The sequence below is a fragment of the Girardinichthys multiradiatus genome, chromosome 19, assembly GCF_021462225.1.
Source record: "Girardinichthys multiradiatus isolate DD_20200921_A chromosome 19, DD_fGirMul_XY1, whole genome shotgun sequence".
Taxonomy (NCBI): domain Eukaryota; kingdom Metazoa; phylum Chordata; class Actinopteri; order Cyprinodontiformes; family Goodeidae; genus Girardinichthys; species Girardinichthys multiradiatus.
The window spans coordinates 1,257,299-1,282,189 of NC_061811.1; the positions used below are offsets into that span (position 1 = coordinate 1,257,299).

Genomic DNA, 24,891 nt, shown 5'->3' on the forward strand with positions numbered 1-24,891 from the left:
CTGCTTTACACAACTGTCTTTGCCAAGCCAGTTTCATGTCTAAGCTTTTATGTCTCTGCTCCACGTTTTTCCCCCACCTCCTGCTTGCCAGTAAGGTTTTGTTTATTTATTAAACCTTTATATTTTCACCAATCTGCTCCTGCCTGTCTGCATTTGGGTCCACGCCAAGAGCCATTCATGACATAATTACAGGTTTACTGAACAGAAATAGGCCAACATCAATATAATCTGGTAAATGCATCCCTGTAAAACCGGTTTATTATTGAGTAGTCATTGACAGAATAAATTCTGAAGGAATAAAAAGTCAGATTTTGCTTTCTGTGGAAACATCCTGACCTGGGAGTCCATGGTCTCGTCCCCTCTGCAGGTTCAGTGAAGCCAGATCCATGTGCTGTTGGGAATCCAGAACAAGCAGTATCTCAGTTACCTCCTCCGCTAACAGGGTGTTTGGACCAGCAGCTGGTGCTGCTGTCCCAATCATACCCCTAATTGTTGGTTCAATGCCACCTGCACACAGAAACATGATCACAATCAGAATGAACTCTGCAGCATTTACTCCGTTCCTTGCTTCAAAACCAAAGAACATTCAAATTAATAAAAACAACATTGACAAATCAACCACTCTGTAGATTAGTGCATGTCACAGGGGGGTTTAGGGTTGGACCAAAGTGCAGACAAGAGCTTGGCAGAAGCATATTGAATAATCTTCAGCTTTATTCGAAGGTATCCAAAACGTAACATAAATCACTGCAGGAATTAACCAGAGTCAAAGTTCAAAAACTTACATCTGCAAGCTCTGCAGGAACATGGAACACATGGCAGTCAAGGGTAGAGACCCGAGTTGAGAAACGAAGAACCAGCAAAGAGCAATGAAAGAAAACCAACTAATATACTGAGGGAGAACAAAGGCAGGTAATCAAAGGAACTAAGAGCAGGTGAGACAAGGAGGCAGGAAGGCAGAGGGAGCAGGTGAACCCAATAAAACTAAAGCATGAGGAAAAGGACTAATGACAAGACAGTGAGCAGGCCTAAAAAGAAACTATAAACTAAGATAAAATAAAACATAGAATCAAGAATAAACATGAACTAAAGCGTACTGAGAAACTGGGGGTAACACAACTACCTAAGAACTAAGGACTTAGCAAAAAGAAACCATAAAGAAACCCTGACTACAAAAGTAAACAAACCTAAACCAATACTGATAGAACCAACTGAAAAAGAGGCAGAGGAAGCGAGGAGAAGAATAAATGTAAACAATAACAAAAGCTAACCTATAAAGGAGGGACTGGAGAATAAGGACAAACTAGAGAAAAAAAGCTAAGAGGGACAAAAAATGTAAAGGGGACTAAAACTGAGTAATAAATAACTAAAAGAGGAAAACTAATGACAAGGGGAGTAACAGAAAAGAAACTAATAAATAGGAGAGTACAAAGGAATCAATATAAAACAAACATGAACATAAAACGAGAGTAAAGCTAAGGAACCAGAGGACTATAATAATAATAATAATAATAATGAAACCAAACTAAGTACACAAATAGGAAAGAAACACCAAGGGAACTAGGGGCAAGAGGAGAACACACTGGGAGGCAAATGGAAACCAGAACAGTCAGAAAACAGAAAGCTATAAACATGAATACATAACCACAAACAAAGTCCATAATGTCACTTCCTGACAGTGCATCAACCAAATTAAAAAAGGAAAACAGCTTCTTCTCAGTAAGACCTGCTTTTACTGGATTGAGTGTTGATAATAAAAGCAGATTATGTTTTACAATTTGCCTTGTTGGTGTCAAAACTAATTTATTAAAGCAATACAATGAATGGACTGTGGGGGTTGAGGCCTGGTTTGTCATAAAACTAATAATAAATTGATGGTCTATCAGTGTTATGATTCTGGTACATCTGATCTACCCTGTCTCCCTGGCTGCAATCAGCAGATTAGATGCACCTGGTGGCTGCTGCAGTGTAGTGCAATCTGTGGAAAGCCAAGCACCCGTGTCTTCCCTGATATATACTGACTCTGACAAGCAGACGGTGCCAGATTTTTGAAAGCCATCGTGTGAGTAGATATCCAGCGTTCCTTCCTGTCTGATCTTGACCTTGCCTTGCTTTTTGGATTTTTGCCTCTGCCTGCTCCCTGTCAGACTGTTTGGATTTTGGTTTTGACCTTGTTTCCTGCATCTGGTTTATGCCTCTGCCTGCCCCTTGACTGACGTCTTTTGTTCCGATCATCGACCCTGTTTCTGTCCTCGAATTATTGAGCCAGCCTTGCCCTCGGATTATTCAGCCTGGAGTCACTTCTTACCTGAGCTGTGGAGATCACGGCCTGCCGCCTACTGAGGTTTCCCCTCTGGGTTTCAAGTTCCACTCAAGACAAAAGCAGGTTAGTGACTTTTCTGATCCCTGGAAAATCTGGAGAGACTACAAGTCACTAATCCCTCTTTCTGCCTCAGTGATTCCTGGAAGCTGTGTGGAGTTTTTCCTGAGTGACATTTTCCTGTGGCTGAATAAACCTTTTAAACTTTCAGTACTGTGTCTGGCTGAATCTTGGGTCTGCCTTTTTCTGATTCGTAATAGAAAAATCTGGCCAAAAATGGACCCATCGCCAGCACAACAGTGGCGTACCCACGTTGATGAGACCTTTTCCTGGTTGGGTTCCGGCTTGGAGGAAATAATTTCCACATTACGTTCTGGTAATCTTGTCTTCGAGCCGCCACCATCACAAAGGGAGCCGCGCCTATCTCCGCCTGAGATGTTCAGGGGAGATTCAGACCAGTGTTGAGCTTTTCTAACTCAGTGTGAAATTCATTTTGAGCTTCAGCCGTCATCCTTTCCCACTGAACGTTCCAAGATGGCGTTTGTTACATCTCTGCTGGCAGGAAAGGCGAAACAGTGGGGAACTGCTGAATGGCATAACAGGTCTGCATCTTGTGATCTTTATGAAACTTTTTCCAAGGAACTCATTCGAGTTTTTGACCCGGTCATTCCAAGTCGTGAGGCCGCAAGAGGCTTACTGTCCCTCAAACAGGGTGATCAGTCTGTCTCGTCCTATATAATTGACTTTCATTTGTTGGCTGCAGAGAGCCGTTGGAATGAGGCAGCACAAATGGATGCATTCATGAAAGGATTAAACGCAGACATCAAGGATGAGCTAGCGACCGTGACTATCCTTCTTCCCTGAAACAACTCGAGGATTTGGCTGCTCGCATTGATGTTCGGCTGGCAGAGAGAAGGAGGGAGAAGCGACATGAGAAGGGTCGCTCATCATTAACTCAGGTTTCTGTACACCGGTATGAGAGAAGGAGTCGGTCACCTCTCACTGAGGAAAATGATAATTGTGAGCCCATGCAATTGGGCAGAACCAAGATTACCCCTGAGGAGAAAGATCGTCGGAGAAGATTCAAGCTCTGTTTTTATTGTGGAGAGAAGGCACATTTAGCACTCAGGTGTCCACTAAAAGGACAGGCTCAGCAGAGGAAGGGAGGTCTCTACTGAGCCGAAGTCAACTATCTGCCTCCTCCTTCTTGTTTCCTGCCCATTTTCAAACCTCTTCTTTGTCTCTCCAGGGGGCCGTGTTTATTGATTCAGGAGCTGATACTGAATTCATGGACGAAACATTTGCAAATAAGAACGGCATAAAACTTATTCTGTCAGCTGACACAAGAAACGTGCTAGCTTTGGATGGTCACAGCATGAACAATTCACATCTCAGGATGGAGGAGATTACCTTAACAGTTGGAGGTAATCATCAAGAAAAAGTAACTTTCATGATCATTAATTCACCTGAACTTCCTGTAGTCCTAGGGGCCTCCTGGTTGCAGAAACACAACCCTCACATCGACTGGAAGAAAAAAGAAGTTCTGGGTTGGTCTGAGTCATGTTCAGCTGACTGCCTTTTGTCTGCTGCTACGGAGGTCAGTGTGGAGAATGAGGTTGAGGAAACCTATCCAGATTTATCCAAGGTACCGCAAGAATACCATGATTTATAGGAAGTATTTAATAAGATCAAGGCCACAGTTCTGCCACCCCATAGACCGTATGATTGTGCTATTGATTTGCTTCCTGGCACATCACCCCCTAAAGGCAGAATCTATTATTTGTCTGGTCCAGAGCACAGGGCCATGAAGAGTTATGTTGATGAGGCATTAAAGGCAGGGCACATTCAACCCTCTTCCTCTCCTGCAGGTGCTGGTTTCTTTTTTGTTGGGAAGAAGGATGGTTCGTTGAGACCATGCATTGATTATAGAGGCCTTAATGAGATAACAGTTAAAAATAGATATCTGATCATATCCCTGGATAGATATTTTCTAAGCTGGATCTAAGGAATGCATATCATCTGGTCTGAATCAGAGAAGGAGATGAGTGGAAAACGGCTTTCAACACACCTACGGGCCATTATGAATACAAGGTCATGCCATTTGGACTTACTAATGCTCCTGCAGTTTTTCAGTCATTGGTCAATGACGTTCTAAGAGACATGGTGGGTCAATTCGTATTTGTTTATCTTGATGACATACTGAAATATTCTCAAGATCTGGAAAACAACAGAAAACATGTCAGAGCTGTTCTCCTGCGTCTTCTCCAAAACCATTTGTTTGTCACGGCAGAGAAATGTGAGTTTCTCATAACTACCACTTCCTTTTTAGGCTTCATCATTTCCCCAGATCAAGTGCTTGTCGATCCCTCCAAGGTTAAGGCCGTATTGGAATGGCCTGTTCCAACTGATCGCAAGCAGCTTCAAAGATTTCTGGGCTTCGCAAACTTTTATAGGAGGTTTATCAGAAATTACAGCCTGGTTGCTACTCCCCTGAACGCTCTTACCTCTTCCAAGGTGAAATTTGTGTGGAATAAGGATGCAGAGAAGGCCTTCAATAGGTTAAAGGAACTCTTCACGTCAGCTCCAGTGTTACAGTCTCCTGACCCAGAGAGACAGTTTATTGTGGAGGTGGATGCCTCAAGCACTGGGGTCGGAGCCGTATTAAGCCAAAGAGGTGAGGATGATCGTGTTCACCCATGTGCCATCTTTTCAAGGACTCTGTCACAGGCTGAGCGGAATTACGACGTGGGAGACAGAGAGTTGCTGGCCGTCAAGTTGGCTTTGACAGTGTGGAGATATTGGTTGGAGGGGACTAAGGAGCCGTTTATGGTGTGGACTGACCATAAGAACTTGGAGTACCTGAAATCAGCAAAACGGCTAAACCACAGACAGGCTAGGTGGGCTTTGTTTTTTGGTTGTTTTAATTTCTCCCTATCTTACAGGCCAGGGAGTAAAAATAGCAAACCTGACGCCCTATCCCGAATTCAAGAGCCCGCAGAATCTCAGTCTGCAGGTGAAGAGGAGTTTATCCTTCCTGAACCTGTCAGGCTGTCTGTGTCCCGAGTTGAGGTGGAAAGGGAGGTCCAGGAGGCCATTAGGGATCTGCCTATCCCACCATCATGTCCACCGGAACGCTGTTTTGTTCCTGAACGCCTTGTGCCAAAGGTACTGGAGTCTTGTCATTGCTCTCGTCTCATTTGTCATCCTGGAATCAGCAGAACGATCCAGACAGTTCAAACTCAGTTTTGGTGGCCATCGCTGGTTAAGGATGTCAAAGACTTTGTTTCTACATGCACTCAATGTTGTCAAGCCAAGACTTCTCGTCGTCCTCCTGTGGGGTTGTTGCACCCATTGCCTATTCCCCCTCGCCCATGGTCACACATTGCGATGGATTTTGTGACAGGTTTACCGGTTTCAAATGGTCACTCTGTACTACTAACCATAATTGACAGATTTTCAAAAATGGTTAATCTGGTGCCCCTGGAGAAGCTTCCATCTGTTAAGGGGATGGGTGAGATATTGACCAGAGAAGTTTTTAGGCTCCATGGAATTCCAAATGACATTGTTTCCGATAGAGGACCCCAGTTTGTGTCACGTTTTTGGAAGGAGTTTTGTTCTTTGTTGGGAATTTCTGTTAGTCTCTCTTCAGGGTTTCATCCTCAGTCTGATGGCCAAACCGAGAGAGCCAACCAAGAAGTAGAAACCAAACTTCGTATTTTATGTGAGTCAGATACAACCAAGTGGTCACAAAATTTGCCCTGGATTGAATACGCCATGAACTCTCTGCAGTCAAATGCCACTGGTTTGTTCCCTTTTCATGTTGTGTTTGGTTTCCAGCCACCCACGTTTTCGGTTCAGGAGAGAGAGGCTATTGTTCTGTCCGTCCAAGCGGCTGCCCTAAGGTGCCAAAGAATATGGAGAAAGGCTAGGAGGTCGATGATCAGAATGTCACTCGTTCAGTCAAGAACGGCCAACCGGAAATGGACCCCTGCCCCTAAGTACCAGGTGTGGCAGAAATTTTGGCTCTCCGCCAAGGACCTCCCATAAAGGGTAGAATCCCGGAAATTGGCACCCCAATTTGTTGGACCTTTCCCAATCTCCAAGATCATCAACCCTGTCGCTGTACAGCTGAGATCACCCAACTCCATGAAGATTCACCCCACGTTCCACGTTTCTCAGGTCAAGCCCTTCATGGGGCCCCGACTTGGGCCACAAATCTGGTCTAAATGAAAGTGTCGCAAGAATAAAACTGTTGTTGAAAGAAAGCTGTACCCTGAACACACCATCCCCATATGGTGGTGGCAGCATCATCCTGTGGGAATATTTTATGCAGCAGGAACAGGGAAGCTGGTCAGAGTTGATAGGAGGATGGATGGAGCTAAATCCAGAACAATCCTGGAAGAAAACCTGTTAGAGGCTGGAAAAGACCTGAGACTGCGGTGGAGGTTCACCTTCCAAAAGGACAACACCCCTAAACATACAGCCAGGGATACAATGGATTGTAGAGCTCTAGCTGTGGAGCTCTAGCTAGAAAACCCCCCGCCCCCAGAGACCAAAGTGTACCGGAGTCAAATTCCTTGTTTGTATGTACAAACTTAACAAAGCTGATTCTGATTCTGACCTTTAGAGCTACAGTGGTTTAGATATGCAGATCATGATGATCCAAACTATGTCAGTGTGCATGGGTCCAACATCACAGATGTATAACCATAACCTCCACCTTAAACATCCATGCTCAAAAAACCCTGATACTCTGCCAGCATGATGTGATCCATGTTCAAAGCTGTCCAATGGCTTTTACACCCAATATATCCTCAACAATAAGACCTTTTAAAAAGACCACCCAATTTATGTATTCCAAATTATTCCAACTTATGAAATACAAACTCCTATACAGGATAAAAAATTAAAAAAATTATGGATGTTAGTCAAAATACATTATATTTTTTTCTCTTCATTAATGTGGTTTAAATATTTGTTATTATAATTTATTATTATATTTGTTTATATATTTATTTCTGTTTATCTGTATGTTTTGATTTTTTTATTATTTATTTTTACTATTTTTATTTATTTATGCTATTTGTACATGAGTTTACTTTCAGAACATCACCATTTAAAAACTTTTATCAAGCAGTGCTTCACCAATATTGTTTATTTCGGGGGTGGGAAGCTGCTGACCTCGACTGAGGACATTATCGGGCGGTGGAAGGAGTACTTTGAGGATCTCCTCAATCCTGCCATCACGCATTCCTTGGTGGAAACAGAGGCTGGGGACTTGGGGTTGGACTCTTTCATCACCCAGGCTGAAGTCACCGAGGTGGTTAAAAAGCTCCGCGGTGGCAAGGCTTCGGGGGTGGATGAGATCCGCCCTGAGTACCTCAAGTCTCTGGATGTTGTAGGGCTGTCATGGTTGACACGCCTCTTCAACACTGCGTGCCGGTCAGGGAAAATGCCTCTGGACTGGCAGACTGGGGTGGTGGTCCCCCTTCATAAGAAGGGGGTCCGGAGGGTGTGTTCCAACTACAGGGGGATCACACTCCTCAGCCTCCCTGGTAAGGCCTACGCCAGGGTATTGGAGAGGAGAATCCGGCCGATAGTCGAACCTCGGCTTCAGGAGGAGCAGTGTGGTTTTCGTCCTGGCCGTGGAACACTGGACCAGCTCTATACCCTCTACAGGGTACTTGGGGGTTCATGGGAGTTTTCCCAACTGGTTCACATGTGTTTTGTGGACCTGGAGAAAGCATTCGACTGGTTCCCTTGTGATGTCCTGTGGGGGGTGCTCCAGGAGTATGGAATCGGGGGCCCTTTACTAGGGGCCATCCGGTCTCTGTACAAGCGGAGCAGGAGTTTGGTTCGCATTGGCGGCACTAAGTCGGACCTGTTCCCGGTGCATGTTGGACTCCGGCAGGGCTGCCCTTTGTCACCGGTCCTGTTCATAACTTTTACGGACAGGATTTCTAGACACAGCCAAGGGTTGGAGGGGGTCCGGTTTGGGGACCAGTGGATTTTGTCTCTTCTTTTTGCAGATGACGTGGTCCTGCTGGCCCCCTCTAGCCAAGACCTACAGCATACGCTGGGGCAGTTCGCAGCCGAGTGTGAAGCGGCTGGGATGAAGATCAGCTCCTCCAAGTCAGAGGCCATGGTAATCGACCGGAAAAGGGCGGCTTGTCCTCTTCAGGTTGGAGGGGAGTTCCTGCCTCAAGTGGAAGAGTTCAAGTATCTCGGGGTCTTGTTCACGAGTGAGGTAGGAATGGAGTGGGAGATCGACAGACGAATCGGTGCGGCAGCCGCAGTAATGGGGGCACTATGCCGGTCCGTTGTGGTGAAGAGAGAGCTGAGCCGAAAAGCAAAGCTCTCAATTTACCGGTCGTTCTACGTTCCTACCCTCACCTATGGCCATGAACTTTGGGTCATGACCGAAAGAACAAGATCCCGGATACAAGCGGCTGAAATGAGCTTCCCCCGTAGGGTGGCCGGGCACTCCCTTAGAGATAGGGTGAGGAGCTCGGCCATCCGGGAGGAGCTCGGAGTAGAGCCGCTGCTCCTCCACACCGAGAGGAGCCAGTTGAGGTGGCTCGGGCATCTATACCGGATGCCTCCTGGACGCCTTCCTTGGGAGGAACAGCTGGACCTTCTGAGGATCACAGCCTGATCAACTGGACCTTCTGAGGATCAAAGCCTGAACAACCGGACCTTCTGAGAATCACAGCCTGATCGACAGGACCGTCTGAGGTTCAAAGGTTGAACAACCGGACCTTCTGAGGCACGTCCCACCGGGAGGAGGCCCAGGGGACGACCCAGGACACGCTGGAGGGACTATGTCTCTCGGCTGGCCTGGGAACTCCTTGGGCTCCCCCCGGAGGAGCTGGAGGAGGTGTCTGGGGACAGGGACGTTTGGGCGTCTCTGCTGAGTCTGCTGCCCCCACGACCCGGTCCCGGATAAGAACAAGACGACGAATGAGTATTTATTTCTGTTTATCTGTATGTTTAGATATTTATTATTATTTATTTTTATTATTTTTATTTATTTATGCTATTTGTACATGAGATTACTTTCAGAACATCACAATTTAAAAACTTTTATCAAATTCTTAACACCATCGAGTCAAAATGGACACCAGTTTCTTTTCTTTTGAATGACACCTATTTCAACCAAATCTGTCAACTTATTGTCTCTCCAGATACAACAAAATTCCTCTCATAAAATTAGAGTTGTAATTGTTCATTTACCATTATTGGCTGACTTTTTTAGGTAAAGAAGGGAGAACATCTTTTCAGAGAAGGAGCGAACTACACCGGACTTGTATTGTTTGCCGATTGAGAGGAGAATGACCAGAAGGACAGCATTTTAGATTCCCCATTTAGTGGAAACTTTTATGTACGGCTGTGCTTTGTTTATATGTTGTTTAGCTGGGAAATATCAGTTTAAAGTAAGGAAAATAATATGTGTTTGAGCACCCTAGACGGATTGAATAGATGTGAAGTATTACAAGAGTTTTAGTTTGCTGTTTGTATGTTGAAGGATTCAAAGCCTGAACAACCGGACCTTCTGAGAATCACAGCCTGATCAACTGGACCTTCTGAGGATCACAGCCTGATCAACTGGACCTTCTGAGGATCACAGCCTGAACAGCTGGACCTTCTGAGGATCACAGCCTGATCAACTGGACCTTCTGAGGATCAAAGCCTGAACAACCGGACCTTCTGAGAATCACAGCCTGATCAACAGGACCGTCTGAGGTTCAAAGGTTGAACAACCGGACCTTCTGAGAATCACAGCCTGATCAACTGGACCTTCTGAGAATCACAATCTGATCAACCAGACCTTCTGAGGATCACAGCCTGATCAACTAGAACTTCTGAGGATCAAAGCGTGAACAACTGGACCTTCTGAGGATCACATCCTGATCAACTGGACCATCTGAGGTTCAAAGGCTGAACAACTGGACCTTCTGAGGATCACAGCCTGATCAACTGGACCTTCTAAGGTTCAAAGGCTGAACAACCGGACGTTCTGAGGATCACAGCCTGATCAACTGGACCTTCTGAGGATCACAGCCTGATCAACTGGACCTTCTGAGAATCACAGCCTGATTAACTGGACCTACTAAGAATCACAGACTGAACAACTGGACCTTCTGAGGATCACACCATGATCAACTGGAACCTCTGACGTTCAAAGGTTGAACAACCGGACCTTCTGAGAATCACAGCCTGATCAACTGGACCTTTTGAGAATCACAGCCTGATCAACTGGAACCTATGAGGATCAAAACCTGAACAACTGGACCTACTGAGGATCACAGCTTGATCAACCGTACCTTCTGAGGATCACAGCCAGATCAACTGGACCTTCTAAGGATCACAGCCTGATCAACTGGACCTTCTAAGGATCACAGCCTGATCAACTAGAACTTCTAAGGATCAAAGCCTGAACAACTGAACCTTCTGAGGATCACAGCCTGATCAACTGGACCTTCTGAGGTTCAAATGCTGAACAACTGGACCTTCTGAGGATCACAGCCTGATCAACTGGACCTTCTGAGGTTCAAAGGCTGAACAACCGGACGTTCTGAGGATCACAGCCTGATCAACTGGACCTTCTGCGAATCACAGCCTGATTAACTGGACCTCCTAAGAATCACAGACTGAACAACTGGACCTTCTGAGGATCAAAGCCTGATCAACTGGACCTTCTGAGGATCAAAGCCTGAACAACCTGACCTTCTGAGAATCACAGCCTGATCAACTGGAACCTATGAGGATCAAAACCTGAACAACTGGACCTACTGAGGATCACAGCTTGATCAACCGGACCTTCTGAGGATCACAGCCAGATCAACTGGACCTTCTAAGGATCACAGCCTGATCAACTTGACCTTCTGAGGATCACAGCCTGATCAACTGGAACCTATGAGGATCAAAACCTGAACAACTGGACCTTCTGAGGATCACAGCCTGATCAACTGGACCTTCTGAGGTTCAAATGCTGAACAACTGGACCTTCTGAGGATCACAACCTGATCAACTGGACCTTCTAAGGATCACAGCCTGATCAACTGGACCTTCTGGGAATCACCGCCTGATTAACTGGACCTTCTTAGAATCACAGCCTGAACAGCTGGACCTTCTGAGGATAACATCCTGATCAACTGGACCTTCTGAGGTTCAAACGCTGAACCACCGGACCTTCTGAGGATCACAGCCTGATCAACTAGAACTTCTAAGGATCAAAGCCTGAACAACTGAACCTTCTGAGGATCACAGCCTGATCAACTGGACCTTCTGAGGTTCAAATGCCGAACAACTGGACCTTCTGAGGATCACAGCCTGATCAACTGGACCTTCTGAGGTTCAAAGGCTGAACAACCGGACATTCTTAGGATCACACCCTGATCAACTGGACCTTCTGCGAATCACAGCCTGATTAACTGGACCTCCTAAGAATCACAGACTGAACAACTGGACCTTCTGAGGATCAAAGCCTGATCAACTGGACCTTCTGAGGATCACAGCCTGATCAAATGGACCTTCTGAGAATCACAGCCTGATCAATCGGACCCTCTGAGGACCACAGCCTGATCAACTGGACCTTCTAAGGATCACAGCATGATCAACTGGACCTTCTGCGAATCACAGCCTGATTAACTGGACCTTCTGCGAATCACAGCCTGAATAACCGGACTTTCTGAGAATCACAGCCTGATCAACTGGACCTTCTGAGGTTCAAAGGCTGAACAACCGAACCTTCTGAGGATCACAGCCTGATCAACTGGACCTTCTAAGTATCACAGCCTGATCAACTGGACCTTCTGAGAATCACAGCCTGATCAACTGGACCTTCTGAGGTTCAAAGGCTGAACAACCGAACCTTCTGAGGATCACAGCCTGATCAACTGGACCTTCTGAGGATCAAAGCCTGAACAACCGGACCTTCTGAGGTTCAAAGGCGTAACAACTGGACCTTTTGAGAATCACAGCCTGGACCTTTGGCACAATTATCTGTTTTTATTTGACAAATGGCTAAAAATGTTTAATTTCTTATTTATTTCCGACCTACAGTTCTTCTTTCTTGTGTTGATTTTGTTCTGTTTTTATAATCACTTTGTTTTATGCTCAGTCTGAGGCTGGGATGCCTTTAATTAGACGTATTGTGGGATATTTAGGAAAAAAAGGGTCCCACCTTTTCTTCTTTGTTGGTTGTCAGCAACACGTGTTTGCAATTGGTTTGATAATCAGTTCACGCTACCCCGCTGGCTCGGAAAATTCAAACATGCTTGTTTGATTGCAACTGAGGCCAGATCGAGTCGGTTCCCCTCACACACTTGAAAAACACTGCTGAAAGTCCAGCGGATCTAAATACTACTATTTTCCCTTTCTTCTTGTGGTTTTCCAAAGTGTTTTCAGGGTTGCTTTCATAAGAACGCACTGACCTTCTTTAACTATCCTCCAAGGACTGAAGAAAGACTTGTGGAGTCTCAGGTGGGGAAAGTGCTCATGTTCCTGGAAGCTCTCGTTTAGCCTGCTGAGGATTGGAGATATGGTGCCGTGACCAAACCTGAACGCAGCAGTGGCAAACACATTGGAGGCTGAGGCATCCACAGTCGGATCATATCCCCCGTAGGGTCCAATGTAATCTTCAAACGACTGCAGACCAATTATTTTTGGGACATAATCTCTCATTGTTATTATCTGAAAGTCAAAAAAGGAAAACAAGGCATAAAAAAAACAGAACCTAAGTTATCAAAGTGATTAAAGTTTTAATTAAAAACTTAACATTTTGGTTAGTAGAACATATTCTAAAAAAATACCAACTGCTTCTCAACATGTGGAGAGTGTTGATGACATTAAAACAATTAAGATAACTACAGACAGACAGAACATGTATCTGCATCCAGTGTGAAGATTGCTAAAAATTATAAATCAGGTTTAATTCGGTCCAAATGATTAGAAGAGCTGACTCTTTAACACCCTGAGGGGTAAAAGGCCCCAGATCACTCGCTCTGACTGGGCTGAGCCTGGAGGACTGCTGAGAACTTTCATGGGTTAGGGTTCCATCTCTGACAACCAATAGTACCGCTTTTTAAGCTCCAGACAACGGACACATCTAGTCTTGATTATTGTTAGTCACTTCTGTTTGGTTTGTCTGAAAAGTCAATCAATAAATTGGTTCAAAGTCACCCGTCCAGATATCTTCCTGAACCTCCTCCTTCAGTCATATCACTTATTCTGCCGCAACCATATTAGTTCCTCCCCACCTTCAAAGCAACAAATATCCTCGGAATCTCCCCGAGCTCTTTCACACCTCCATACCCAGCAGTACTCTCAGGTCCTCCTCGATCCATCTCACCAACCTCCTGCTCACCTGTCCACCTGAGAGTTTTAGGATCTTCAAGTTGCTCCTGGAGCGAGATCACTGAATGATCATGTTCATTATGTTATTATGTTCTTTCCATCTTGACTGGATGATCGTGACTTTGATTGTCCTAAAACATTTCTGGCTAATATTAAGAATCAAAGTTTTACTAAAGTTTGTATTACAGCCAGAAAATTCCCATTATTGAGATGTTTTGAAATATCTTCCACCAACATCAGATGAAGTAAACATTTACGTAGATGCAGGAGACTCTCATTGCCCCCCTGTTCTAAAACCAAACCACAACCATATCGCCTCTGCACCTCAGTGAGAACAATGGCTTCCACATTGAGTCTCTTATTGAAACAGCTTCTGACCTTTCCATTTGTTTGTTCTTCTGTGCTGAGATGTTTTCAGGTGGCCGCCCACTGACAGGCTGCTGAAAATAAAGCTGTTCTACTTGCCTGTTCTCCCTGGGTTCTCTCACAGACCCTACTTAGAAGATGGAAAATTGGTGATAACTCAAGAAAAAAACATGCAGATGTTTCTTTAAAGACAAGGAAATGTAACCTTTCTGCTGTTCAAGAAGATATTTCCACATTTATTACAGTTATTTGTGTGTTTTCTCCTTATTAGAGACCAGTGTGAGATGATGTGGGCTGTTCTAGGACAACATTGTTGCCTCCTCTTCTTAAAACAGACAAATATAAATTTAGTTGCTTTTAGATGATGTGTGAGACATGGTGTAGGTGAGCTACAATCTGTGACCTGCATCCAACAAACATCCAGTTACCATGACGAGTTTCCATCCAAACATGGCAGGTTTAAAAACTTTTAATGATTTATTTGACTTTCAGGTTGAAACGATTAAACAACATAGAGCTGCAATATGTTTTAAAAACAGGCCCAATAGGTCCTATGAAACAACTGCCTGCTTAGTTGCAAAATCATTTATATGTCTGGCATAAATATACAGACAGCAAAAACCCTTGTTTCTGAGTTGCACTGTAGCAAATTGCATCATCAAACACTTTTTACAGTCATGTTTCATTTCCTGTCCACAATACTCCATGCTGTTTTTAGGTTTTAATTACTGCTTTTCTTATTGAACACATTAAAGTAGAGCTTTCACAGAAACTTGTCCAGAATAATTCAGAGTGAAACAGGATTCTTTCTAGCAGTCACCCTGTTAGAGCTTGTTTGTGTAAACAGATGCTGGAGCATTCAGAAGAACGTGTTTAGGTTCAACCATATGGAGTGAAAAGCCCAATAGAGCTGACAGCTGCTGTAAGCTGAAGAAGGGATAACTGGGTAACAGTTTACCGTACTGGATAAACAGACACTGCAGCACTGATATCCAGAAGTGGTGCATAAAAGCATGCAGAAAAAACATTAAAGTGATTTTATTTGTTCTAGAGTAAAAGGTTTCATCACTACATTGGATCTTCTTCTGACCCCCGAGTCGTTACAGTTTATAACAGCTCCCAGTAATCACTTGGGAAACGTGGAATAATTGGGATGTCAGTAACAGAGTTTTGGAGACCTGTGTGACAAATCAAATATCTGCAGAGAAACAGCTGAGGTGGATGGCTTGGCTGGTTTACTGGTACATCTGCAGGGGAAAGGATGATGCAAATAAATAAAATTGCTCAGTAACACAAGGAGCGGACCACAACGTGGACTTATTGGGGAAAAAGCAAGGAAGCAAAATCTGATTTTGTATAAATTAAGGTTGGTTGCACAAATATATATTAAAGTTCAAGAAGACACGTAGTCCTAACCTGGAGTCATTTCTCATAAACTGTAAACCATTTTATTCACAGAGGGAGTTCTCCTCGCCTGTACTGGTTGGTGCTTACATGCCACCTCAAGACTCAACTTCAAATGCTGAAAAACAACTGGATGAGCTGACAACAGATGTGGAGAAAAAATATCCAGACTCTCTCATCATTATTCTTGGAGATTTTAACAGTGCCAAACATCTCCAATGAACTTCCCAAATACAGACAGCACCTTAAGTGTCCCACCAGGATGTTGGAACCACAGCCATGGGGACAACATGAATGGCCAGTATGAGCTCTTCTGGAACTTTCAAAATAAATCGCATTAACCTACTTACAGCACAGCCAGGAAAAGGGGTAACAGCGGACTTCCCATGACGTTGCTGTCCGAATAAAACACCGCTTTTGCAGAGATCCTGTCTCTTCCATACGGGTCCCCAGAGGAAATGGATGGAGGGACACAGCGCGCTAATGTCTCTTTGCTGGCAAACAGACATAACTCTTCAAACTGGATCCAAGAGTGTCATACGATCACACAATCACATGCACTAAGTTAAGTAGGAATGAATTGTTGTTTGTGTATCTGGTATTCATTCATGAACGGGATAATTAAGGTACAAGCGTTGCTTGACTTTCTCTCTGAGGTCGACAAAAGCAAACTGTTCCAGAGAGTTCCCAGCAGAGACCCTGTTTCTACGACGCCGAGTGGAGCAGTTTTCCCGGTCTGAAGGAAGGACAACGGGACCACATCACCGTGCTTACAGCAGTAACGTACAGTTTGGCCGGCCAACAGAACGAGCCCCCCCACCCCACGGCTACGGAAGTTAGCTGCATCCAACCCTTTGTTCACTGTGGATGTTTTCTTCAAACTTCGTCTCCCGGACAACATTCCTCAGCACGGTTCATATAAGAGGTTAGGTAATTTAGAATTAAATAATCTAAAAATGTTTTCGTTTTATGAAGTTTGGTTTTGTTTGTGTTGAAACTCAGCTATCTTAGTGCTAGCAGATTATCTGTTCAGCACATATGCTCAGTTTGTGTTCTGTGTTTGTTTGTTTGTTTTTTTAAAGTTAGAACAAACTTTATTTAAAGGGTGATTTTAAACACAGAAGATCGACCACAACACGCTGTCTGCGCTTATGCATTTTAACCCTTTTATTAATGATATTTTAAAGGTATGTGTTTGATTCTGATGATAAGCTATAAGCTTCTTTTGTTAGCTTCAACCGCTAACAGCTAAGAACACATGCTTGACTGCTAAAGATCATTTACCCAAAAAGGTTGTTGGTTTTCAATACAGTAAAATATTACTTCCCTAAATATTATTTTAATATACTTGCTAACTAAGTAAACACCATTAAGCCCCATTTCTCCAAAAAGATTTGGTTTTTTTTCAAATAATATTTCTTTAAATATTATTTTAATAAATAAAGGCAGCTAATTAAACACTTTTGAGAATTGGTCATCCAGAAGGTTAGTTTTATTTAGCAGATCATTCTTTAAAATATTATTTTATTAATTCAATTCAATTCAGTTTATTTATATAGCGCCAATTCACAACACATGTCGTCTCAAGGTTCTTCACAACAGTCAGGTTCATACATTCCTATTAATCGTAACCATTGAACAGTTCAGTCAGATTCAGTTATTTATTCAAATTGGATAAAAAGTTTTTCTATTTAAGGAAACCCAGCAGATTGCATCCAGTCAGTGACTTGCAGCATTCACTCCTCCTGGATGAGCGCTGTCTGCGCTTATGCATTTTAACCCTTGTATTAATGGTATTTTAAAGGTATGTGTTTGATTCTGATGATAAGTGTTGGGACCCAGAGCCATGGATACAACATTAAACTCCGGTACGGACTTTTCTGGCACTTTCAAAATAAAGTGCATTAACCTTCTTCTGGCACAGCCAGGAAACAGGATAACTGCGGACTTCCTGTGACGCCACTACCCACATAAAAGCACAGCTGTTGCTACATCCGCCCTCTTCCACATGGCCTTCGACAGGGACCGGATAGGGGAGACAAGCGCGCTGATCTCTCTTTGCTGGCAAACAGACATAAACTCTTCAACTGGATCCAAGGATGTCATACGATCATCGATCATATGCAAAGATAAGTACGAATGAAATACTGTCTGTGTATCCGGTATTTTCATTCATGAACGGGGAAATTAAGGTGTAAGAGTTGCTGACTTTCTCTCTGAGGCCTGCAGAAGCAAACTGTCCCAGAGAAGTTCCCTACAGAGAAGCAGTCTCTATGAAGCCAAGAATCTGTGGAAAGAGCTGAAGACTGCTGTTCATGAACGCTCTCCATCCAACCTCACTGAGCTCCAGCTGTTTTTCAAGGAAGAATGGACAAGAATTTCAGTCTCTCGATGTGCAAAACTGATAGAGACATACCCCAAGCGACTTGCAGCTGTAATTGCAGCAAAGGGTGGCGCTACAAAGTATTAACACAAGGGGGCTGAATAATATCGCACACCCCACTTTTCAGTTTTTTATTTGTTAAAAAGGTTTGACACATCCAATAAATTTCATTCCACTTCACGATTGTGTCCCACTTGTTGTTGATTCTTCACAAAATTTTTTTATTTTATATCTTTATGTTTGAAGCCTGAAATGTGGCAAGAGGTTGAAAAGTTGAAGGGGGCCGAGTACTTTCACAAGGCACTGTAGGATCTCAGAGGAAGACGTAAACAATGCCTGAAAACAAGGAAGTTCTCAGGACCTGATAATGTCTCCCCATTATCCCTGAGAGTCTGCGTCGACCTACAGTCCCCATCTTTCACCGAGATCTTCAACAAGTCACAGGAGCTGTGAGGTTTCCTCCTGTTTCAAATGCTCCACCATCATCCCAGAACCCCAGAAACCCACTATTCTAGGATTAAATGACTACAGGCCTGTCGCCCTGATGTCTGTGGTCATGAAATCCTTTGAGCTTCTGGTGTTGAAGCACCTGAAAGACATCACAGGCCCCCTGCTGGACCCCCTGCAGTTTGCCCACCGGGCAAACAGGTCGGCAGATGATGCCGTCAACTTGGGACTACACTTCATCCTGCAACACCTTGACCACCCAGGAACATACGCCAGGATCCCGTTTACGGACTTCAGCTCAGCTTTCAACACTATCAACCCAGACATCCTCCACCTGAAGCTCATCCAGCTCAAAGTGCCAGCCTCCACCTGTCAGTGGAGCAACAGCTTCCTGAAAGACTGGCAGCAGCAGGTGAGACTGGGGAGTATCTTCTCCTGCAGAAGAACCATCAGCACCGGCACCCCCCAGGCATGTGTTCTCTCTCTACTTCTCCCTCTACACAAATGACTGCACCTCAGCAGACTCGTTTGTGAAACTCTCGAACTTTACAGATGACACAACCGTTATTGGACTGATCGAGGACAGTGATGATTCTGCATACAGACAGGAGGTGGATCGGCTGGTACGCTGGTGTGGTCAGAACCAACCTGGAACTATCTAGATGATGGTGGACTTTCACAGAACACCACCCCCTCATCCCCCTTCACCATCCTCAACAACACTGTATCTACTGTGGACCACTTCCGGTTCCTGGGAACCACTATTTCTTGAGACCTGAGATGGTCTTCACACATAGACAAGAAGAAGTCCCACCAGAGACTGAACTTCCTGAGGCAACTCAGGATACAAACCTTCCAGGAAATACAACCTTCCACAGGAGCTGCTGGTCATCTTCTCCACTGCCATCATTCAGTCTGTCCTGTCTTCATCCATCTCAGTGTGGTTTGGTTCATCCACAAAACAGGACAGGTCCAGACTGCAATGAATAATCAGGTCTGCATAGAGAATTATCAGGGCTGACCTTCCCTCTATCCAGGACTTATACAGGTCTAGGATCAGGAAAAGGGCTGCTAAAATGTCTGCCAACTTCAAACATTCTGCACATAAACTGTTTAGGCTTTTACCTTCAGGTGGCGCTACAGAGCACCGTCTGCTAAAACCAGCCGCTACAGTTTCTTCCCCCAGGCTGTTTCTCTGATGAACACTTGACAGTCAGAGCTCCAGAACAACACCATGCATACTTGGACTGATCTCACGTTATATTCTACTGTAAAGTAACTGTGTATAAATGTACATTAAAAAATATATTTTCTATTTATTATACTGGAGTTCCTTGTTTGTCTGTACAAACCTGGCAATGTAGCTGATTCTGATTCTGATGAAGCGTGCAGTCCTGTCTCCATCTAGCAACATTATAAACACCAAAAACACTGAACTGAGCTGCATTTTTATTATTTCTGGCCCCTTTTTCTTTGAAACACTTGATAAGACTCCGCCTCCTCACAGCCTGGTCTGACCAGATAGTCCCTCACTTCAACATATCTTCCAGATTTTTGCTAAAGTGCGTTAATCCTCTACCTGTCTTTTATGCTTCATCCCTAAAAATAATACAGAGAACTCCCACACATTAGCTCCCCTCTTTATGAAATCTCTCTCCATCATTCTGCTGGTATCTCATGAAGAAAAGAAGCTGCTGATTCTCTGCTGTGCCCACATGTCCCAAAGGTTAAATACTATTGAATAATTTTTCCCTTTCCCATATATCATTTTGCATCCTTGCAGTGAAATCACTCATCATCTTTACTGGATTAAATTAACCATTTGCATGAAATGAAATATTTTGTCATATTTGCCATGCATTTAAGCACACAACATTTTTACTCCATCAGTATAACCCAGTCTGCAGCTGTAAGGAGTCTGCAGGCACTGAGTTTAATCAAAAACCTCTGACAGACACCTACCTCCAGATTATTTTGGTTCATTTTAAATTTCATGCAAGCAACATAATTTAAAAATAGTCCATGATACATATTCATTAAAGACTGATTAGTTTTAGACAAGCTTGTTCCTGAACACTTTCACTCTCACAACATCGCAGAAAAACATCAGCCTGGTTTTAGATCTATCCACAATACAGAAACGGCAATACTGGCGATTTCTAACAAGATAGGTGCAAAAGAAGCGCAGCTTGATCTAAATTAAGTTTAACAAATTGCATAAGAAATAATTTTTACTGAGTTCTTCATCAGATGCTTTCATGAATTAAAACTTTATATGTAACTATTTCAATAACTTGAAAATGAATGTTCTGTAAGTCAGACCAATTTTCAAATCTTTGCTACCATTTAAGAACATCAAAATCTCTATGAGGTTTAGATCTGACACTTAGACTTTATCTTCATCTTGAATTACTAAGAAAAAAGTCAGTTCATTTAACCTGCTGCAGAAAGAGTCAAAGGACTTGACATGGTTCATTGTTTGACCTTTGCGGCTGCTTTATGATGCTCTTTTCATGGTTAATTGAAAGCAGCAGCTTCGTCTCAGCTAATACAGAATGTCAGGTTGCAAGGTTTTCTGTTCAATGATTCATTTATCTTTTGTTACAGCAGTGCCTAATTTAGGTCATCTCAAGCGAATAACACTGAAACATTAAACAGAATGGAGCTACATCATCAGAAGTCAAGTCAGACAGAGTCTGAAAAACCCAAACAACATCTGTACAGTGCCTGCAGATATAAACTGACAACAAAGATGGAGTGGTGAAAACAATGTTGAATGTGGTTATATGACTCTACTGTAATAATTACAGCATCAGATCAGAGTTCCACTAGTGCGGACTTGGCTCGACTCTACCTGGTTTGTAGGTACTCTATTAGGTACTGGGGTTTCAAGCCAGCCAAGTCAAACTGAAAATGGCAAATGGACTGAACTTCTATAGCGCTTTTCCAGTCAAACAAGACCGCTCAAAGCACTTTACACTAGAGCCACATTCACCCAATCATACTCACTAACGCTCACACATTCATACACCGATACACAGATCAGTAGGCAACTTGAGGTTAAGTGCCTTGCCCATTGACATATGGCAGGAGGAAGCTGGAATCGAACCCACAACCTTCTGATTGCAAGACGACTACTCCTCCTACTGAGCCACAGTCGCCTTTGTGACATCAGAAGACTGCTGGTCACTGGTTGGCGACAAGGGTGGCATCACTGGTTGACTCATGGGAACATCTCTATTACAACGATCAACATACAGCTACTGAGCGTATTCTGAGCTCACTGAAATCAGACCTTCAGAAAATAGTTTTTCTACAAAGTCAAATCTGTCATTCCACTTAGGTTAAATGCACTTATTTTATCTCTTAAACTGATTGGTTATAATACGTTTGTTTTTGGGTTTTTTGACGTAGAACGTAAGTTACTATGTTTTCCAATGGTGTGTACATGAACTGTAAAAGATCAAAGCGTGGTGTTGGACACTAGCTTCAGCTGTCACATACCTGGTGCAGGGCTCCAATGATCTTGCGAGTTTCTTGGTAGACAACCATGGGGCTCCAGTGGTCATTTATGAACTTCAGAATCTCCCCAATTCGATTGTGCTCCCTCAGCCACAGTGTATGCAAAGCAATCAGAGTGAGATCCTCATTGACCCGACTGTCTCCAGCCCGGAAACACTCCACTCTCTCTCCCTGGGGATCTGTGCGGCAGGCTGATGGTGTTTTAGCTACGAAGGGAAGATAAGGTCTTCCGTGTGGGTCCTTGAATTGGTCGTTGATGGCAAGTTTTCCATTGAGGCCAGAGAGGTCACGAAGGGTGCTCTGGAGTTGTGGAGTGTGGCCGTAGACGAGAGAAGCATCAATGTATGATGTGATGGCATTCAGCTGTTGTCGCTGCAGAGCTTGCTGTATGTCAGACCCAGACCTGATGTAGCAGTCCGGTGAGGAGCGGTGAAAAGGCATGCAGTGTGAATCCTCAGTCTGTGAGCAAGACAGAAATCACAATTAAAACAGATTAGTCAGCCTATCAACATGATTTGTTGTTTTACATTAATCTACAAATGTTTTATTGTTCTGGCCTTAATATTAAGGAGCCACATTTACAATATAGTTATAAAACAGTCAGAATAGATGAGTTCAGAAGCAAAAGAAAAACTTTGTCCAGACCTTCTAAATTGCACACAAAAATGGCAGGTAGGTTAGCATGAATGAATGCTTCCAGGTGTGAGGAAGGTGCTGTTGATCTACCTGCTATACACTGGATGAAGACCAGATGTTAGAATATAATGAAGAACATGGATACTTTTCACAGGATCAGGAGCACATTGGGAATGCAGTGATAAGCCATATTTGGTCTGCTCCAGAACCAGACCACAGTTCTTCCACGCTACATAGTCTGTGCCTCCATTGAGTCCAACTGAGCACTGATATCTAACCGTACATTTTTGAACCAAAAACAATTATTTCTGTCCTTTGCATTAAGCTGGAGAAAATTTTGACCAATCATTGATATTATGGACCCACTCAGTGACTTTAGTGGAATGTGGTCATGTAGTGACACCGTAATGTAAGCTTGGGTGTCATCAGGGTACTTGTAGTAAGAGACATTGCAGAACTCCTTTCTCTGAGCTAAGGGTAGCCTTGAGGAACCCCACGTGATCTGTGTTTCTCAGATGTAGAAATGACACAAATATTTCTATGACAAAAGACCACATCTGTTGGGGGGGGGGGGGGTTGTAGTGTTCAGGATCCTATAGTGTAGACATGGAGAGGAGGGTGTCTGGTTTGGAAACTTTTGCTTGTTGCAGATCATGTGGTTCTGTTGTTGTCTACAGGCCGTGACTTTCAGCAGGCATTGGAGCGGTTCACCATTTAGTGTAAAGCGGCAGGGATAGCAGTCTGTTTGAGTTCTGTCGGTGTCGGTTCTTTCTGCACTGCCATGCTCTTAAGTTGCTATTATTTCTGTTCATTTCAGGTTGATTAGATGAATTATTCATTCTTGTTTTTAGACTCTTAGATTCCTGTGTTAGATGTTTTAGTTTCCTTGTGGATCTGTTCCTCCCTGTTTATGTTCTTTAGTTAGTTTATTTGCTCACTTGGATATTTTGTTGTTCCCCTGAAGGCCTTGTTCATCTGTGTTAATCAACATACCTCCATCAGTTCCCTTGCATTCCTGGTCACCAGCTGCCTCATATTCCCTGCGATTAGTTCCCTAGGTTTATTGTTCAATTCTCCTCCTTACCTCTATATTTATTCTCTCTGGTTTTCTGTTTTCACTACAGTAAAGTAGAGCTGCTGCTCCTCTGATATGAAATGATTCAATGAAGGAGGTTAACAGTTGATTAGGATGTCACCTGGGTGCTACCTTTGGTGGATATCCAGTTTTGTCTCACTGGAAAAGGTTCGTAGTGCAGACCCAAAATATACTGGAGGGATTTTATATCCTTTCTGGCATGAGACTCCTATGGGACCCCCCAGAATGAGCTGAAGAGGGTCGCTAGGAAGGGGTATGTATGGGTTACCATCCTGGATCTGTCACCACGACTCCAAACAGAAGACAACAGAGGAATGGAAATGATGCAAAGTAGTTCTTCCAAGTAGGATTTGAACATATTAGGCATAGCACCAGACTTTTCCATTCTACGAATCACCATGTTAAAATCAACTGTGTTCAACAAGTTTTAGATGCATCGCTGTTAAGATGTAAAAGATTTAAAACCTTTACTAATGTAGTTTCTGTGATTTGGATAAAAATCCTGGAAATAAATAAACAGATTTCTTTACTAAAATAAGAGTAAAGTTGTTAATTATCTGCCTTTTCACTGATAATTTGCAGAACAGGTTAGATATGGGCTTAGAATATAATTTTATTTAGGAATCAAGAATGGGCTTCTTTGACAGAGGTTTGATCTTGACAGTCTTTGGATACTTCAGGAGCAACAAAGGTCAGACATTGTTTAATAAACTTGTAGGCACTTTTGGGAAGCTGCATGCTAGCATGTGCTAGGAGAGTCATTTCACAGGCAAATAACAGGATTTGATGAGCACTTTCATTGTAACAGGGCTATGATTGTCCGATGAGACAATTATAGATGAGAGCCATGTCCTTAAGGTCAGCGGAGAGCATAGTGGGGTCTTCATTCAGTGAGAAGGTTTGACATGGTGAAGTGGACATCTGGGAGGCTTTGGTCCAAGTGTGGGCACAATGCCAAATATCTTATGGTAAGCACCTTCTTTCACTTTCAAAGCATATTATATGACATGTTCAAGCTGATGTCTCCTTGGTATTAGTTCAGAATACATGCTTCTATCACAAACCTTTAATAGGACAGCTTTAAAGCTATAAATTGATTGGATCATGTGGAGACTGATAGAAAGTGAGCTTCATCACTGCCAGCCCAGAGACAGGGACCATTGCCTCCCCTGGGATTCAAAAAGCACTAAAACAGATTCAGCAGCATAATCTTACTGAAAAATGCATGATTTGAGTACATTTATCTAGTGGGGGAAATTGTTCATTATTGGCACCTCTAAGGTCTGTGCAAGGCATTTAACTTCAAGTTGCCTACTGATCTGCATATCATGTATGAATGTGCGTGTTTGTGATTGGGTG

At 43.5% G+C, this 24,891-nt stretch overlaps 1 protein-coding gene across 1 annotated transcript in view; it reads right to left on the reverse strand.

The window, feature by feature from the left end:
- tpo (thyroid peroxidase) overlaps window positions 1-24,891 on the reverse strand; it is a 44,204-nt gene that overhangs the window by 7,808 nt on the left and 11,505 nt on the right. The window contains exons 7-9 of the mRNA XM_047392976.1: window positions 21,783-22,259; window positions 12,757-13,015; window positions 337-507 (exon numbers count right to left, since the gene is read on the reverse strand). Coding sequence (XP_047248932.1) covers window positions 337-507; window positions 12,757-13,015; window positions 21,783-22,259 — 907 coding nt within the window. The remainder of the gene's footprint in view (window positions 1-336; window positions 508-12,756; window positions 13,016-21,782; window positions 22,260-24,891) is intronic.